Source organism: Theropithecus gelada, chromosome 4, assembly GCF_003255815.1.
Source record: "Theropithecus gelada isolate Dixy chromosome 4, Tgel_1.0, whole genome shotgun sequence".
NCBI classification, from domain to species: Eukaryota; Metazoa; Chordata; class Mammalia; order Primates; family Cercopithecidae; genus Theropithecus; species Theropithecus gelada.
Window position 1 is genome coordinate 48,456,967 of NC_037671.1, and position 20,332 is coordinate 48,477,298.

General features: G+C 36.4%; 1 protein-coding gene across 1 annotated transcript; it reads left to right on the plus strand.

Annotated features, from left to right (window-relative positions):
* The first annotated feature begins 1,240 nt into the window (after nucleotides 1–1,240).
* Nucleotides 1,241–15,805, plus strand: ENPP4 (ectonucleotide pyrophosphatase/phosphodiesterase 4). Its single transcript, XM_025383361.1, has 4 exons — nucleotides 1,241–1,493; nucleotides 8,835–9,693; nucleotides 10,348–10,518; nucleotides 12,398–15,805. The coding sequence occupies exons 2-4, from the start codon at nucleotides 8,859–8,861 to the stop codon at nucleotides 12,760–12,762; spliced, it is 1,371 nt and encodes a 456-aa protein (XP_025239146.1). The 5' UTR covers nucleotides 1,241–1,493; nucleotides 8,835–8,858; the 3' UTR covers nucleotides 12,763–15,805.
* Nucleotides 15,806–20,332: the final 4,527 nt, after the last annotated feature.

Sequence of the window (20,332 nt, forward strand, 5' to 3'; positions counted from 1 at the left end):
CTAGGGTCTTCAGGTTCTAAGGATTCAGCTACATACCCATTACCATCCCCTCCAGCTCTGAAAGCCCACAGATCTAAGATGCCCATATTCACCAATGCACAGGCCAACCTGAGACTTAAAACTGGAATTAATTTATCTAGGCACAAACTAATAATCTAACGGAATACATCTATTGCCAGATCATCTCCATGGCTGCTTCCAGATTGTTGTTAACAGCTATATTGTAAAGCTCAGACCAAGGGGACCAACTTCAGAATTTGTTATCTAAGGTCCACTACTGCAGTTTACTAATCCAGGTACTGGATTTACAGCTATTAAATGCTTAACACTTGAGGATATTACGTGTCATTAATATTCTTAATTTATTTGCACTTTTTATTTGAGCTGGAGATACAGTAGTGAACAAGAAAGAAAATACCTCCCGGAGCCTGCATTTTAACACGGGGGACAGTAAACCTGATGCACCTTTAAATGTTCCATTAAATTCAATAATGATTTAGTAAGTACTTCTACACCAAGTTCTGTTTGGCACTACAGATTAAAAAGAGAAAAAAGATGCTATCCTCACATTGCCAAGTGTGCCTGGACAACCCAACTATTAGCGAATAATTCTACTTCTGTTTGGTAATTGCTTTTTATGTTGGAAAGTTTAGTTACATTATTCTATTGAATAATCTTTTCATTAAAAGCAGGAGCACAATCCCACATACGCGTCTGTCAAAGCACCCAGTTCTCAGCTGTAACTCATTACTGGTTCCCTGCCGCAGGGACTGTGCTGCTTTTAACCTTACTTCTAAACTATTACCCAACTTCCCCTGTAAAGGTGCTCGCTTATCCAGTAAGACGGACAGGCTTCTATGGTAGATCCACGTTTCATTTATCCCAACTCTCTGGATCTGGCTGAAGCCTCTCTAGACTTGTGTCGGACCTTGGTGCAGCCAATGTTGCTTTCTCCGCGGTCACCTAAGCTGCCAGGTGCACATTAACTAAGTGGCAGAAGGTCATCGGCTTGGGAATTGCCAGAGCCCTTTCCCGGACTCGCTGGTTTTCAGGTTCCCTGAAGGGCATCCAGATCTAGGATAAGAAAAGGGCGTGGTGGGAGAGTGGAATGAACCTCTCTACTCTTAGGTCCAATTCGACCCCTCCAAGAACCTGTCTAACCAATCGGAAAGAAAGTTACATTCAACTCTGGCTCTAACATCCAATCCAAGGACGTGTCTCAGACTCTGCTGCCCTGTCTCAGCCAGTCCCGAGCTGGTGCCGTAGACGCTCGCCTGGCAGCTGCGCACATTCGGAGCGCCCCGAGCGGCGCAGATAGGGAGTTTGGGGCTGTGCCCCGCGGCGCGGCGCCCGCCACTGCGCAGGCGCCTCAGGAAGAGCTCGGCCTCGCCCCTCTTCCTTCAGGTCCCCCTTCCCCGCAACTTCCCACGAGTGCCAGGTGCCGCAAGCGCCGAGTTCCGCGCGTTGGAAAAAAGCGGCGGCGGCGGCGGCTGGTGAGTACGCGCCTCGCGCGCTCGGCGTTCTGTGGGGCAGTGTCACCCCCTCCCCAGTCCACGAGGGGCTTTGAAAATAGAGATGGTGAGACGATACCCTCTGACCCATTCTCCCCCACTACACGCACGTCCCCTGGGGCGCGGCGGGGACGTCCACGAAGGGACTGAAAGAGCCAGGGAGGTGGCGGGCCGAGGCGGAGGCCAGTAAGGGAAGAGGAAAGAAAATTTAGCAGGTGGTTGTGGAACTGGGGAAGGAAACCTGTGGTGTTAAGTGTGAAGGGAGGGAAGTCAGCTGAACGGTAGTGGAGGAACCTAAGGTGGGTCTGGGGTGAAAATGAGGGGAGCTGGGGAGGGGTCACCAGGCTTTTGGTTTTAAAGGAGAACCACCCATGGCATCGACATCCGTCTGTCTGGGGAATATTAGATTAGAGTTTATGTTAATTATAGATATATTTAAGAACTAATTTCCTAGAAAACAAGCCAACCAAACAATAAAAGGTACATTTAAGTGCCTTTTTAAAGGGCTGGATTAAAAGCACGTAAGGACTTAAAAACAATGCTTCCTTTTCTTGTCACAACCACCCTATGAGATCATAGCATTCCCATTTTACAGATGACGAAAGTCAGGCTCAGAGAAGTGAAGGGACGCGTCCAACGAAGATTGTACAACTAGTGACAGGCGGATTCAGCTTTACACCAGATCTGATTCCAGAAGGGCTTTGCTTAATCAGGCAATCGGGTGGACCCAAGTCTGAAGGGAAGATTTGCCAACTACTGTGAAATATCAGCTGCTGGTTTCAGTATTATGATCTTTTATTTCTTCTCCCCCCCCCCCCACCCCCGAGATTGTTTCAAGCTATTTTAAGGAAATTAAGAAGCCTGCAGCACTTGTGCATCTTCCCCCCCACCTCCACTTAGATTAGTTACAGGATATAATTTGGAATAAATTCTGATGAAACGACAAGGTGTAATGGAGGGAGGTATTTTACTATGTAGAAAGTAAGATAAGTGTGTTTTGAAGATGCTAGAAAATTTTGTGTATGCTAGAAATTTCTGTGTGTTTTACAGAATTGGAGAATAATTTAGAATCCTACGATTTTTAAGACCAAGGAATTTTTTTAGGGAGTGTATGTTTTTCCTTAGACTATAAGAAAGCAACTGATAATAATCTAAAAGTAATGGCCTTATTTATAGACATAGAATAAAGTTTTTAAAGGTGTATGAGAGTTTCATTGTATTACAGAGCAGATGGCATGCTAATGGTGACAAATATCTTTCACCATATCCTGTAACGGTTTATCCTCTCTTGGCTTCACATGGGCTAAGAATGCCCCAGTGAGAGTTGACTGCATTCCATCCATGCAAGAAGGTCTTCCCAGAGAAGTTAGAAGGTAGTTTGTTCCCTGAATTGAAGACTAACTCATACTTCCAGTTGTTTTGGGGATATTTGGTTGCAGTCCAGAGAGGTCTGCTTTTTTTCTTCTCTTTGACATCTTTTGGGTGTGAAAAATTACAGAATTTCTCCCAATATTTTGTAATATAAGTTTCATTCCCTGCAAACTTTATTTTCATTCCTTGGAAACTGCTTGAGAACTTCTCGTTGTTGGTTTGTCTGTAGCTTAACACTCCCTGTTAGAATGAGACAGAATGTGGTAGACATGGATCCAGCACTGCTAATAAAAGAAGAGTTCTGTTAATAGTTTGGAGATTATTACCAGATTTGTTAACTTGCTATTACTGGATTTGTAAACTTATTGAGGACATGAAATTAGTAAGAATGCAGTAAAGCAACTGATTGCTTTCTGAGCCCAGCCAATCACTGGACTTTAGCTTCATCATATACAAAGTCATATGAAAGGTCATCATATGCGAGGAGATGAGACTAAATTTTTCCTAGTGTATTTTATAGTTTCACAATAATATTCTGCCTGTCATAGTATAGACTTGGTTCCCCCCCCCCACCCAACAGCTTTGTAACTAGAATGATAAAGGGAAACTAATTTTGAGGGCCTGTTCTGTAACCTTTACACATCCCCATTTTACACACAAGGAAACAGAAGCCAGGAAAAGTTGGATCTACCCAAGATCACCCATCTACTAGTTGTGAGCTCAGGTTCTGGGACCCTTCTGACTTCAGTCTATAGTCTTTGCACTTTGTCTGTAATCCTAATCCCGAGGACAAGGACTGCGACGCTTGGATGCCAGCAGTGTGCTGAGGGATTACTGAGCCACAGGATTAATAGCATGTGTTCCTGGAGCATCCTTTTAACTCAAGATTTGAGGAAGAAGCATTTTGATTAGTATTTCGTAGGGGAGGATGGACACAGGTTTTTGGTCTGTTTTGCACATGGGAAGTGGTATAAAGCTTTCACATTAAAACACTCAAGTCTGTATTATGGAGTATAAAATTCACTTTTTTTGAGGTAAAATGAGATTAAAGATGTTTCCTGTTCTGTGGCGGGACATTTAAGATTACAATTTCACTTCCCTCTGCTCTTTTTAAAAAAATAACCTTTTTATTGAGATATAAATCACACACCATTCAGTTCACTCATTTAAAGAGTACAGCTTTATGGAATTGTGCAACTGTCGTCACAATCAATTTGAAAACATTTTCATAACCCCCAAAATAAACTTTATACCTACTGGCATTTACTACCCATTTCTCCCCCAACCCCTAGCCCTAGATAGTTACTATAGTTACTTTTAGTCTCTGTAGATTTGCCGATTCTAGACATTTTATCTAAATGGAATCATACAATAAGTGCTTTTTTGTGACTGCGTTCTTACATTTAGCATATTTATCCAGGTTGTAAAATGTGTCAGCACTTCCTTCCTTTTTTTTGTCAAATAATATTTTATTATATGGATATATCACATTTTATTTATCCATTCATAAGTTAGTGCACATTGAGATGTTTCTACTTCTTGAGTCTTACAAATAATGCTGCTGTGAACATTTGTGTACAAGTTTTTGCGTGGACATATGTTTTCATTTCTCTTGGGCACATGCCTAATAGTAGAATTGCTGGGTTATATGGTAGTCCTATACTTAACCCTTTGAAGACTGCCAGAATATTTTCCAAAGTGGCTGTACCATTTTACATTTCCTGTAGCAGTTTATAACAGTTTCATTTTCTCTATCAACACTTGTTATCTCTTTTATTTACTCATCCTTCTGGGTGTGAAGTGGTATCTTATTGTGGGTTTGATTGCATTTCTCTGATGACTAATGCTGTTGAGCATCTTTTCATGTGGTAATTTGTCATCTGTGTCTTTGGAGAAATATCTTTTTCAGATCATGCTTATTTTTTAATTGGATTATCCGACTTTTTATTATTGAGTTGTAGCAGTTCTTTCTATAGTCTAGATACAAATCTCTTCAGATATATGATTTGCAAATATTTTCTTCCATTCTCTGTGTTGCCTTTTCACTTTCTTGATGGTATCGTTTAAAGCACGAGACTTTTTAATTTTGAAGTCCAGTTCATTTCTATTTTGGTCACTTGTGCTCTTGGTGTGGTATCTAAGAACACAGGGTTACAAAAAGTTACTCCTACATTTACTCCTACATTTTCTTTTAAGAACTTTACAGTTTTAGCTCTTAACCAAGGTCTGTGATCTACTTTGAATGAATTTTTGTGTATGGTATGAGGCAGGGCTCCAATTTGTTCTTTTGCATGTGGATATCCAGTTGTCCCTGTACCATTTGTTGAATTGTCTTGGCACCCCTCTGCTCTTAGAGGTAAATCTACTGGAAAATTTTTAGACATACTACAATATTCCACTTTTAGTAATTTCTCTTAGCGTTAAAAATAATACATTATGGTGTGTGAATCTCAAACACACTGTTACAAATATGTACTCATAAATTTATGAGTATTTTTCCCCGTGAGAAGATACTGTGCCACCTATTTGCTAATTGAAGTCTATTCTGTTATTTGGTGTTGTAGAACAAAATTGATTAAAGTATAAAGCCTGTCTTTTTCCAGATGACAGCCTGATTTATTATTTTTGTTATTTATGCTCCTGCTTTGATTATTATATATTTGAAAAGTATAAGTTCTTTGTTCCCTAATACATGGCACATACATATACTTTTGTGTTATGGAATTAGTGATAGTAGATATTTGTTGAATGATTTTTTACAAAATGACCCAGGTGTCTGCTGAGCCAGCCTTCATATGTAGGAACTAATTTTAGGATATTCTGGAAATGCAAACTAATACTGAAGAGCTATTATAGACCACCAAGATGAATGATGATTATACTTTACATGTTGTAATACATTTCAGAAAGATCGTGACAATGAAATATGGTGAATGGAAATTCAAGTTGACAGTTATTTCTGTATTTATTTCACAGTAATTTGCATGCAAGTTGGGCCTGGATATTGGAGGGACTTGAATGTGAGACTCAGGCATTTGGGCTTTTTGTATAGGCAGGGGGATCTTTTGAATATATTTTTAATTAAGGGAACATGAACAGAGCTGTGCCCAGGGAAACTGAGTTGGCAGTAGATGTGAGGTGAGAAAGTGGAAGGTGGTTGAGGTAGAAAGGTGAATTAAGAGACAAAAGTGCTCTGGACAAGAGGTATTGAGGTCTAAAGAAATATAGCAGTAGTAGAGATGGATGAGTGGGTAGCTGTTAAAAATGTTTGTTTCACACGCAGGTTTCTGGCCTCTACTGTGGGCTGACTGAATCAGAATCTCCTAGTTATAGTGACTTGACAGCTGTACTTTTAACAAACTTCCTTCAGTGATTCTTATGTCTGATGTGCTGTATTAGATGATGTGAAGATAGAATTGACTAGACTGGCAACTGATCATATACTCAGGGGATCTCTTTGTGATTGAGAGAATGGTGAAGCTGTTTTAAAGGATTGGGAACTAAGGAAGGGGGAAAAGATGTGGAGGTATAGAGAATGCATTCCATCTGACACATATCAGATTGGATTTGGCAGCAGAACAGCTGTGCGATGGGATAGGACTGGTTGGGAATATAAAATAGTTACACAGGGAAAGAGCCAGGGAAGTAAATAGTGTTTTTCAAAAAGTAAATTTATGAGTATGTTTTCCCTGTGAGAAGATACTGTGCCACCTATTTGCTGATTTAAAAGTCTCTGTTGTTGGAAAGAAATATTTGGATATGGGGAATGATACTCAGAGAAACCAGGGAATCTACTCAATCCAAGCTTTCATGGAGACCTGCATGCCCTTGACACAACTTCTAAAATTGTAGCAACCCACATGATATTGTCATCTGATTGAACCCAGTTAAAACTATCTGAGGGAGGAGTTAAGTCATACATAAACACTGTGTTGGGGGCATAAAATATCGAATGAAAGGGGAAGTACCATTGTCTAGTTTCTTGATAGCTGAAATTGCTGAGCTATGACTAGGGCTGTGTCTGTGGAAATACCCATATGCCTCCTCTACCCCTTATTAGGTTTGTTACTCTGTCCTTTGGAGAGGTGGTTTTGTTACTCTGCATTATTTTTGGTTATTGGGGAGCACCAGGAACAAATGTTCCATGCACCAGATTCAGAAGGCAACCTGTCGCAGATTAAAATAGTAGAGATTTTCTAGACCCAAGATCCTCATAAATCAGATTCTGTGCCTTTGGTCTTTCTAATTTTAAGTCAGTTTTTAAGAGGATCACAGCCTCTGTCAGTAAGTATTTGACCACAAGTACACAGATCCTCCAGGTGGCATGTTTGAAAGAAAGAGAGAAAGTATTTCCAGTCTACTTGAGAGAATACACAATACATGACTCCTGAACTTCATAATCATATTAGTTAACTTGCTGCTCTTCATACCTGGGACCTCAACATGCATACCCATTACCATGTTCAGGGTCTTCTTAATCTGAAATAATGCATTCACTTGTTGGCATTATAACTGCAATCCCAGATCTTTGTAACTTTCACTAAAAGTTACTCTTAACTAATCTTAATTAGTTCTTTGACTTCACCAGAACCTCTAGTTGAAAAACTTCTCTACTTCTCACATCTGTCAGTTTCAGCTTAGATGCTGCAGCCCAAATTTCAGCTGCTAAAGTTAGTATCTTCAACTTCCTTTGTCTTCCTTCAGTTTCTGGCAGAATCTCAAATCCAGGGAGGATCAGCTGCCTGTTTTGTTCATGCCTGTGCCAGGTTTACTGAGTTGCTAGAGAAAACCAGTCAACCATGTCACTATGAAAATTCATGACAGCTGTCAACATTGACTGCAGTTCTGCTGTTTCCTCACACTTTCTCCCATCCTCCACATTAACTATTTCAGACATTTTTTCTGTTCCTCAGACCTCTGAACCTTTTACCAGTCTACTGCCTCTCAATAATTGACCCTACCTCTGGCAACTCTCTTCACCTCCAGTCCTCAAACCTGTCCGCTCCCCTACCTTTGCTCCTTCTCTCCTGTTACAATCGAAGAGGCATCCCGTCCATCTAAAATGAATCATTCTGCCTAAATCACATGTCTTATTTTCTTAGAGGCCAAAGAAGATAGAGACTGAAGTCAGGGAGATTTATTAGGGAAAAGCTGTTTTTGTCATCAGTGAATTGATTTAAAAAAAAAAAGAACAAAGAATCAGAGATAGCTTTAAGCCTAGGGAAACTATTAGTGAAAATAGTTGTTGATTGCAAAAAGGAAGTTTAAGAGGGACGTGGTAGTAAAATTCATTTCAATAGCTATTGGATTTCTTCATAAGTTACTGGAGCATCCATGTCCCTGTAGGCTTTGTATGTTTGTTAATCAACTTCATGTGACTATTGGGGCATGTACAGACTGATGGGGGGCTTTTTTTGAATAGCATTTATTTCTTATCCCCCCTTTTTTATAGCAATATTTTCCACAAGAACTGGCAATAAGCCAATATGGTAGAATTTCCACCAATTATTTCTGTGGGTTAAAGAAACTATAAAGTACAATTTATTAAACTGGAAAAATCATCATCTCTGGAGCCCCTGAAAGCCTGGCATTAACTTTATATTATATAAAAGAATCATTTTAGTGTCTGCATCTATTTTTATTAAGCCTTTAGAAGAATTTCTAATGCAGCTAATGCGCATGACAGCCTAGGAGGAGTATTGATGTGGAGTATAAAAATGGTCCATATAAAGGATAGAGTAGGGCATATATATAAACAGGAAACTGGACAAGTAAAGACAATTTTTATTTTTTCCAAGTTTAGCTTTATTTTAAAATAAATGGCATTATTTAAGTTAATATAGGTAAAGCTGGCATATAAATATTGGTTCTCTCCTCCTGTGGGCTAAAATTCTAAAACTTAACCCAAATGAAATAGCATTGCTACTTATGAATTGTGTTTTTACATTTTAGGAACCCTGATTGCTGTCGTTCAACATGTTCATTATGAAGTTATTAGTAATACTTTTGTTTTCTGGACTTATTACTGGTTGTAGAAGTGACTCTTCCTCTAGTTTGCCACCTAAGTTACTACTAGTATCCTTTGATGGATTCAGAGCTGATTATCTGAAGAACTATGAATTTCCTCATCTCCAGAATTTTATCAAAGAAGGTGTCTTGGTAGAGCATGTTAAAAATGTTTTTATCACAAAAACATTTCCAAACCACTACAGTATTGTGACAGGCTTGTATGAAGAAAGCCATGGCATTGTGGCTAATTCCATGTATGATGCAGTCACAAAGAAACATTTTTCTGACTCTAATGACAAGGATCCTTTTTGGTGGAATGAGGCAGTACCTATTTGGGTGACCAATCAGCTTCAGGAAAACAGATCAAGTGCTGCTGCTATGTGGCCTGGTACTGATGTACCCATTCACAATACCACCTCTTCCTATTTTATGAATTACAACTCCTCAGTGTCATTTGAGGAAAGACTAAATAATATTACTATGTGGCTAAACAATTCAAACCCACCAGTCACCTTTGCAACACTCTATTGGGAAGAACCAGATGCAAGTGGCCACAAGTATGGACCTGAAGATAAAGAAAACATGAGCAGAGTGTTGAAAAAAATAGATGATCTTATCGGTGACTTAGTCCAAAAACTCAAGATGTTAGGGCTGTGGGAAAATCTTAATGTGATCATTACAAGTGATCATGGGATGACCCAGTGTTCTCAGGATAGACTGATAAACTTGGATGGCTGCATCGATCATTCATACTACACTCTTATAGATTTGAGCCCAGTTGCTGCAATACTTCCCAAAATAAGTAAGTAAACATTCAGCTGAGGGATACTATTATTTGAATGGGGCAATTGATTGAGGGGGGGTGGGTTGTATAAAAGAATGAAGCTCTGGCTTTTTGTAGTTTAGAACCATATACTCAGAGTGAGATTATATGTGTTTTTCCTCTTATTTACAAGTTTAGAGCAGTTGACTTACGGTTTAGTTATATGGGTTATGGTTTAGTTTCAAAGTGAATATTTCTTTGCTTTTGATATATCTAATTATTTGCACTAATGGAAAAAGGAAATTTTTATCCTTCAACATCTTAGATTTTAGTGTGTGATGTTTAGTGGTGACAGTGTGAGGTACCTTTCTTCTACTGATCACAGAATTAGTAGTTAGTAGTAACATGTAATTAGTTTATGTTTACTTAGGAAGATACACCTGAAAAATGTCCCCTTTCTATAAAAGTCCACCACGGCAATCCACAAAGTGAAACAGATTTGTTAATGTTTGAGAAAGGTGTGTGTTTGTGTGTATCAGTCCCCAACACTGTCACATTATTATTGCTCTGTTTTTTTAAGAAGTGATTTAATAGATGATATTATCTATAATTCACTTCCAGTTATTCTAGTTAGACATATTTTTTCCTTACCAATTATAACTTGTTTCCTTTGCTGTTTCCTTTTTTTCTCAGATAGAACAGAGGTTTACAACAAACTGAAAAACTGTAACTCTCATATGAATGTTTATCTCAAAGAAGACATTCCTAACAGATTTTATTACCAACATAATGATCGGATTCAGCCCATTATTTTGGTTGCAAATGAAGGCTGGACAATTGTGCTAAATAAATCATCACAAAAATGTAAGTATTTAGTTGAGATATTTCTGTTGTATAGTAGAAACAAATCATGTCTTGTGATACTGTTGTGTTAAGAGGGTACTTCGATTTAAAGAAGTTCACACAGAAGAATTAGTTCAATTTTCAACCAGATAATTCCCAGGTCTTCATTTCATAGAATTTACAGTAATCACAATTTCACCTTTAAATTAGAAAGTAGATTTAAGAGTGAAGGCATAGTCTTACTTTCTTTCCAAAACTGCAATTACTGTCAGTAATTTTCAAGATTCATTCTCTTGATTTATACAAAATAAAAGAAGTAAAGAAACAGTAAAAGGGGAGAGATTAGCTAATCCTTGTTCTTGTGTGTGTTAAAAAAAAATTTGAGTAACCCTAAGTCTTCCCCAGTGACAAAATCATTTACCTGAATGCTACAGCTATTTAGAACACTGGGCAAGAACCAGAAAGTAACCAGACAAAAAAATCCACCAAGTGAACAAAACAGATACATCAAAATCTCTCCTTAAAAATGTATAGGAGAGAAAATGTATAGGGGAGAGTTACAGTTCTTGCCTCAAACTGAAGCTTATTTATCTATATTTCATATTCAATTCAAATGCTTTTTTTAAAATCTAATTTTGTGGCCTATAGTAAGGGTCAGCAAACTTTTTTAGTAAAGGGCCAGGTAGAAAATACTTTAGGCTTTGTGGGCCAGCTGGTCTCTGTCTCAGCTACTCAACTCTGCCTTTATTGTGTAAAAGCAGCCATAGACAACCTGTAAACAAATTGAAGTGGTGGGTTTTAGTGAAACTCTGTTTACAAAAAGGATGGAGGGCTGACCTTCGCTATGGGCTGTAGTTTGCAGTTCTCTGATATATAGCAATTTAGAAGTATCAGGCAAGCATAGGACAGACTCAGGGTCAATGAAGTTTGTATATTATTTACATCAATGTTATATGTTGCATATTCGTTATTGAAAACTGCAAGTATAGAAAAGCATAGGAAAGAGAACAAAAACTATCCATAATCCCTCAGTACAGATTTATAGGCAAATGTTAATTGTGGGCATTTCCCCCCATCCAGTCTTTTTTCTTATATATATATGTGTGTGTGTGTGTGTGTGTGTGTGTGTGTGTAAGTTTTAATATTGAAATCTTTCTGTATATTCTGCTTTTTGTCATATTTTTTATTTTTATGATGAAATATTTCAAACCTACCACCAAAGAATAATATAACAAATATCAATATACTTATCACTCAGTCACCCGTATGTAATATGAAAGTGGGAGCTCATTAAATACAGCTGGTGTACATTAAATGGCAACATTTGTTATAGCTAAAAATTGGAAATTTATTATTGGAGTTGTATTAGGGACTATCATACGCTTTTCTTTAAGTCTAACTTTTACTGGGATGGAGTCACCAGGTTAGACAACACATTCAATGCAAGATCCTTCCTCTAACAATTGAGATAGGTTAGGCTGCAGATTTTCTTTTTCTCCATTTTCTGGCATTACTCACTTCTGCTCTTCCCAGTTACACAGAACCCTCAGCCTGACCACTGTCTTTATAACTAGTACTGTTTGCAGCGAGCTTTTGCAGACAGTGCTGAGATTGCCAGGTGAAGTAAGTGGTACTAGGGCTGAAAGATAAGTACGTCAGGTTGAGAAGTGGTGGTAAAGTCTGAGGGTATGACCAATTGGGAAAAGGGGCATGTGTGTGTGTTTGTGTGTGTGTATTTGAGAAAGAGAGAGGGAAATAGGGAACATAGCTGAGTTGAAGAAATAGAAATTTTTATTTCTGGTCCCTTTCTGAAAGAATTGAATGTGTATATACTAGAAACAAGTTATTTTTTCCTAAAAAGTCTGATCTTATTTACTGATGTTGTTTTGTTCTTTTTCAGTAGGTGACCATGGTTATGATAATTCTTTGCCTAGTATGCATCCATTTCTAGCTGCCCATGGACCTGCATTTCACAAAGGCTACAAGCATAGCACAATTAACATTGTGGATATTTATCCAATGATGTGCCACATCCTGGGATTAAAACCGCATCCCAATAATGGGACTTTTGGTCATACTAAGTGCTTGTTAGTTGACCAGTGGTGCATTAATCTGCCAGAAGCCATCGCGATTGTTGTCGGTTCACTCTTGGTGTTAACCACGCTAACATGCCTCATAATAATCATGCAGAATAGACTTTCTGTACCTCGTCCATTTTCTCGACTTCAGCTACAAGAAGATGATGATGATCCTTTAATTGGGTGACAAGTGTTAGGGCTTATACAAAGTGTCTTTGATTAATCACAAAACTAAGAATACATCCAAAGAATAGTGTTGTAACTATGAAAAAGAATACTTTGAAAGACAAAGAACTTAGACTAAGCATGTTAAAATCATTCTTTTGTTTTCCTTGTATTTTGTTTTGGTTTATTTGCTAATAAGATAACCCTGACCATAGTAACATTGTTAGTAAATCATTAGGTCACATCTTCTGGTAGGAAATCATTAGGTAACATCAACCCTAACTAGAAATACTAAAAATGGCTTGAGAAAAATACTTCCTCTGCTTTTATTTTGCAATGAAGATGTGATACATCTTTAAATGAAAATATACCAAAATTTAGTAGGCATGTTTTTCTAATAAATTTATATATTTGTAAAGAAAACAATAGAAATATTTATGCAATTTGTGAATTTTGTATATTAGGGAGGAAAAGTTTCCTATATTTTTATATTTACCTTTAAGTAGTTTGTATCTCAAGTACCCTCTTGAGGTAGGAAATGCTCTGTGTTGGTTAATAAAGTTGGAGCAGAGAGAAAAGATACAGCAAATGAAGAAATATTTTAAGGAAACCTATTTAAAAAAAACAACTGAGACCATTTGATAAAAGCCTGAGTTGTCACCATTACATCTTAAGCTGTTAGTCTTAAAGGTTATATCTTTTGAAGATTGTTGTTAATAAGAAATTCAGAAGAAAAGAGAGACAAGTGCTTTTCTCTCTATCTATGCTTAATGCCTTTATGTAAATTACTTAGTTGTTTGTGTGTGCCTGTGCAAGTGTGTTTGTGTGTAGTTGTGTGGACATTATGTGACTTACTATAGAAGGAGGTCAGAGATGGACTGTGGCCAGGCTTCCACATTCCTGAAACACACAGATCTCAGGAAAGGTTATTTTTGCACTTCATATTTGTTTACTTTCTCCTAACTCACAAGTTAAAATCATAACTTAATTTCATTAACTTTTATCTTTTAACTCTCTCATGTTTGTTGTAACCTGAGGTATCCAAATGCTGCAGAAAAATTTATGACCCAAATACAAATCTCAATTTGACTGGGACAGAATGAGGAATGGAGATTTTTATATTTATCTTTGGGACTATACCTTACGTTTTAGGCTATAGAATAGTTAAGAAATTTTAAACAGAATTTAGTATCTTTTGGTCTTTCACACCATTCATATGTTAAGTGGCAGAATAGCCTTAGTGCTACCTCCACTTTTTTCTCCAGTCTTTGCATCACAGAAATAATCCCTCTGTTTAACGTTTGTTCAGAGCCAAGGGTTTATTGTGAAGAACTGTCATCCTGCTTTTGCTAGCTGATACCTTCTAGTAATCAAAATTAATATGAAGAAACTAGGTTGTGACAGACTAGATTATATTTAATAGGGGAAGAATTGGGCTCAAGAACCATTCATCAGTACATGAGATAAGCAGTTAATAGTATGATCTGTAAAGTTTTGACAATATAAAATAAACTTGGTAACTGTTTTACAAATATAAGAGTGTAATAAATATGCAGCCCAGTTAAATGTTGATTATCTATGATGGTAAAGAAGAACAGTGGTGCCAGTCATCAAACATACAATGCATCCTATTGAGTCACTGCTAATTTCTTGAGCCCGGTATTTGCTGCTTGTTGTATTTGGGGTTGTTGAGAGGCATTTTCAAACCCTATATAAATAATCCATGCTGTTGGTCATAAATTGACTGTATTAAGAACAGTAAAATAAATGAAATAAAAACCAACAGTACTAATTTTGCTTTAAAAAATTTCCAATTTTTTTCACATAAAACAGTAATCCTAAAGGTTAATATTAATAGTTGATCTAAACAGAATAATAGAAAAGTTCTACTTTAATTTCCATTAAAAAGCAAATAGCATTGACACATTTAAAGCTTTTCATTTAAAGAAGTAGATATTTTTGAAGTATCTAAAATAGTAGCAGAATATTTTATACTTGGTCCTTGCAATGGTGTGAGTTTTAATGATTGCATTAGCGTGACTGGTGGTTATCAGTTTCAGAAATCTATACTTGGCATCCAACTCATGAGTGGATTTTATATAGGATGGAATAGGAAGGGATGTCCTGTCAGTATCTTAACCCTTTCAACAAGATATTTACATATTTGTCTTTCCTTACATTCTCAAAATATTGACTTGTAAATTAAGCAAAAATTTAAAAAGTATATGTTGATGGAACAAGAAGAATAGTATTTATTTAATAAAACATATATATTCAACTATGTGTTGATTCATTTGTATCTTTAAAAAAATTATCACTGTTAAAGCCATTGACTCCTTTAGTACACTGAGAAAATCTTACAGTAAAACTAGCCTTTTACATTAAGGTTTTGGTGTGTATTTTGTTAAATAACTAATATACTGCTCTATTTTCTGGGTGGTAGAAAGTATTTGGCTCCAGGAAACAATACCCCAAGGTAATGGGAAAGGTTTTGATTAAGTGTTTTTAATTCAGTCAGTGAATTCAGAATAGGTATATTCATGTATAACATAGGACAGTTCTGCTGCTGTTATTTATATGCAGTTCTTCTGGTAAATAGCAATAGAAAAAAACTTTCAATGTTTGTCTATAGGTTTTGTATTATTATTCCATTAGGTTTGGCTTAAGAATTTATAGAATTCTTGGAACATTAAAGGATTAAAATGTTTTTACATTGTTCTTGGGTGTCTCCTCCTTGTGCCCGTATCTGATAAGCTTTATGGATGATTGCATTTAATTCCTTTTATTTGGAGGGTTTTACTTCCTTGTTAACACGTAAAGTTATAAATGAAGGACAAGGAGGAGATGGAAAATGTGTATTTATTGTCAATTCTTAAAATAGTGTGTAAATAAAATAACATGAGTGTGCTTTAAAGAAATGTGTTATGTAGTGCCTTAATTTAAATTAAAATATTTTTGACTTACTTGAATTCAGAATTAATGACTTTGTTCATGATTTTAAAAATTTGTGTGAATAAAATCTACCAAAACATTCTGACTGTAATTATTAAATATAAAGTTCAGTGCCACTGGTGATTTTTACATTTGTTACCTTCTTGCAAAATATACTTACTGTGCTAGATGTTGACATGACTTAGTAATATAGAAGCCCAAATAGATATTTATTAGGATTTTTTAAACTCTTTAACAAAAATTTTAAAACAGTGTATAAGTATACAATCCAGCACAAGGACATCATTGGAAAGAAAGCCAAGATAAGTTTTACAGAGCCTCCAGAGCTGTAATTTATTGGCTTACGGTAGAAGAGAAGAGATTTGAAAAAAACCGATTATAAAATAGCGGGGATGATGGGGGAAGCAGTCTAATATTTAAACTTTGTTTTGTACATAGCCATAGGTATTTAATGACTTGTCCAATTGCATATGGATTCAAGAAAGTTCCCTCTATTAGAGCAGTGATTAATTCAATTCATTTCCTATTTTTGTATTAAGAGAACACTGCTAAGAATTGTAGGAAAAGAAAAGAATAAATGGCACTTTTTTTACTCTGAAAGAGAATTATTTCAAAAGTGGTAAAATGTTATTTATACCAACAAATTACCTATGTGTACTCATGGGTTAACTCTTGCTGCTGAGAGCCTTGTATCCAGAATCATTTTCCAGACCCTGTGCTTCCTGAGGTTCAGATGCTAACTTTGCCTCTTTCCCCAACTCCCAGCCTCCTTAGTGCCTATGTTTGGTTATTATTACATCCTTCTCCATCCACTCCAGTAGTGTACTCCCACACACATTCACAACCACTGCTTGAAAGAATATGTGAGAATCTAAATGATCCAATTGGGCTTTGGAGTCCTGTAATAGACATGTTGATCACAACATATATGTGTATGTGTGTATGTAAGTATATGTGTAAGTGTATATATATGCGTGTGTGTATATACTATATATATAGGCACACGTGTGTATATATAGTTCTGTATTCTAATGTATAAGTATGTGTATATGTTGAAATGACTAGATCCTCTGACTCCTGTCCCATGGTCAAAATTACCTGGGAGGTAAAAGCAGAGTCTATATCCAAAGAGTAAGCCAAACTGCTGTGCAGGCTTTCTGTGTGTCCACAAGTCTTTTTTTATTCCTTTGGCCTCTGAAATGTCATTTCCACTGTCAATACACAACCTAGTGAGCTCTTCTACTGACAGCTCCATGATGATGATTTATAGACATGTGTCTCCAGTCTAGACTTTCCTTTTGTGTTAAAGATACAATTTGCTGTTAATTTAATCAGCATTACATTCATATCAACCATGCTCTATCTCACTTTCGTAGGTGGGGTGGTGGAAAGGAGCAATAGAAATTAACCCCAAAACAAGTATAGAAAATATTCACTATACAAATAACCATTTTATAAAGGGGCTTCTATGTTAGACAGAGTACTATGGATTTACAAAATGTTTGAAATATCCACTGAGGAGAGTGAGTATGTTTTTTACACTCAAAATTTCTGTGAAGATTCTCCCTCCCCCTTTTTTTCGTAATCTTAAAAAGACATGTTGGGTACTGTATTGAGTACTGCTAGACTGTGTAATTCAAACCAATGCTCTTACTGAGGACTAGAAAATCTGGACAAATAAAAGATTGTGTTTATGCGTTGAGGAATTTCCAAGAAAGTGAAGAATGAAGAGGTTAGGATTTAGAAGGGAAAAAGTCCCCATAAACATGAGTCCCTAAATGGCATCTGTGAATTGTAGAAGAGGCTGCTGAAGGGCTGAGAAGCTAACCTAATCAAAAGAGACTAGGAGGGGGTGGTTGAAGGAGAGAAGGCACAGAGGTGAATGTATCTATTAAAGTCATGCATCTGCACTATTTGGCACAAATAAATTTGAAAATATAAATGAATAATTTCCTAGGAAAAAATATTGTTGGATAAAACTGACTCCAGTAGAGGAAAAGAAAACAAAAACATACCAGTTTCTGTATTTAGGAAAAGGTTGAGACAGTTATAGTGTACAAAAAGTATCAGACCTCAAAGACAATAATCCTTTTTTTAGTGACTCTATCAGGCTTGGATATTGTTTATATTTGCCTCGAAAAACTAATATTTTAGAAAATGAAATATATTATTTTTAAGGTGAATAAAACTGATATCAAACTTAACAAAATAGCACACACAAAAAAACTATGGACCAATCTTGAATGAGAGAAACATTTTTCAAAAATGAGAATTCAACCACATCAGTAGTTAGATGTAAATAGACTGAACATTCCAGTGAAAAGGCAGAGATTATCAAATTAGATGAAAAAGCAATATCCAACTACATGTAGTCTACAAGAGAATCACTTTAAGTACAAAGACACAAATTGAATTTTAAAAAAGGATAGAAAACAACGTGCCATGGAAACTGTATTAGTCCATTCTCACTCTGCTAATAAAGACATACCTGCGACTGGGTAATTTATAAAGGAAAGAGGTCTAATTGACTCACAGTTCCACAAGACTGAGGAGGCCTCAGGAAACTTACAATCGTGGCGGAAGGGGAAGAAAATATGTCCTCTTCACATGGTAGCAGCAAGGAGGGAAGTGCAGAGGAAAGGGGGGGAAGCCCCTTATAAAACCATCAGATCTCATGAGAACTCACTATCATGAGAACACTATGGAGGTAATTGCCTCCTTGATTCAATTACCTCCCACCAGGTCCTTTCCACAACACGTGGGAATTGTGGGAACTACAATTCAAGATGAGATTTGGGTGCAGACACAGCAAAACCATACAGAAACTAGCCATAAAAAAGCTATAGTACACATATACATATTAATATCAGACAAAGGAGTCTTCAAGACAGTAATTTTCAGAGATAGGGAGATTTCATTAATGTACAAGCACCAATATGAAAGGAAAGTATGACAGTTCTAAAAGTGTTCATACCTAAAAACAGTTTAAAAACACATTAATCAAAAACTGATGGAAGTAAAGAAATAATTCATAAACATAATTGAAGAATTTAGCACTCCTCTCTAAGTCATTGATACAACAACCACACCAAGAAAAAAAGATGATAAAGATATAGAAGACTTGAGTGATTTTATCAACCACCTTGACTTAAATGAGATTTAGAGATTACAGCTCCAAACTGCAAAAGATATTCTTTTTGTAAGTACACATTGAAGAATTACCAAGTTAGGCCATACACAGGACCAGAAAACAAGTCTCAGTAAATAATCACAAAGAATTGCAATTTTACAAGGTATATTTTCTGACCACAGTGGAATGAGAGTCAATACAATTTAGAAAGTCCTTAAATATTTGGAAATTAAACAATACACTTTTAAATAACTTATGAGAAAAATAAAAATAAGGCAAATAAAATATTTGGAAATGAGTGATCATGAATATGTAGCACCAACATCTACAGTATGCAACTAAAGCATTAGTTAGAGGGAAATTTGCAGCTTCGAATGCCTATCTTAAGAGAGGCTGAAAGGTTCAGAATCAATGATTACAGCCTTTGCTTTAGGAAAACAGTAAAAGGAGGAAATAATTCAAAGTGAGTGGGAAGAAGGATATAATAAAAATAAGATCCAAATTAATGAAATAGTAAAGAGAAAAATAAATTGAAAATTTATTTTTTAAAAACATACTAGTAAAATTGGTAACACTGCCTAAAGAAAAAGGGAGGTAGCAGAAACTAGCAATATCAGTGATAACAGAAGGGCCATCACTGCAGATCCTACATATATCAAAAAAAAAATTACAGAATATTATGCCAACGGATTTGACAATTTAAATAAAAATGGATAAATTCACTGAAAAAATGCAACTTACCCAACAAATACAAAACTAAATAAAAATTTTGAATAGCTTTATATCTATCACAGACATTAATTTATCGAAAACATTCCTATGAAGAAAACTTCAAGTCCAGGTGGTTTGACTGATTAGTTCATCACACATTTGATGAAATAAATGATGCCAGTTTTACATAAATTCTTATGGAAAATACAAGAAGAAGGAATACGTTTTATTTATTTATTTATGAATAAGATGGAGTCTCGCTCTGTCGCCCAGGCTGGAGTGTAGTGGCGGATCTCGGCTCACTGCAACCTCCACTTCCCGGGTTCAAGCAATTCTCCTGCCTCAGCCTCCTGAGTAGCTGGGACTACAGGCACGTACCACATTGCCCAGCTAATTTTTGTATTTTTAGTAGAGACGGTGTTTCACCATGTTGGCCAGGATGGTCTCCATCTCTTGACCTCGTGATCCGCCCACCTCGACCTGCCAAAGTGCTGGGATTAGGGGCTGGAGCCACCGCGCCCAGCTAACACATTCTTGTTATAAGGCCAGTGTAACACTGGTACGAAAACATGAAAAAAATATATTAAAAGACCAGTATTCTTATGAACAAAAATACTTAACTAAATATTATCTAATTGAATTCAGTGGTAATTCAAAAGGATAATGCACATGAATAAGTGGAGTTCACTACAGGGCACAGAATCGTTTTGATCACTGAAAATCAATCAATGTTATGCTGTATATTAATAGAAAAAAGAACACATTATTAAGTCAATGAACATGCAAAAGCACTTGGCAA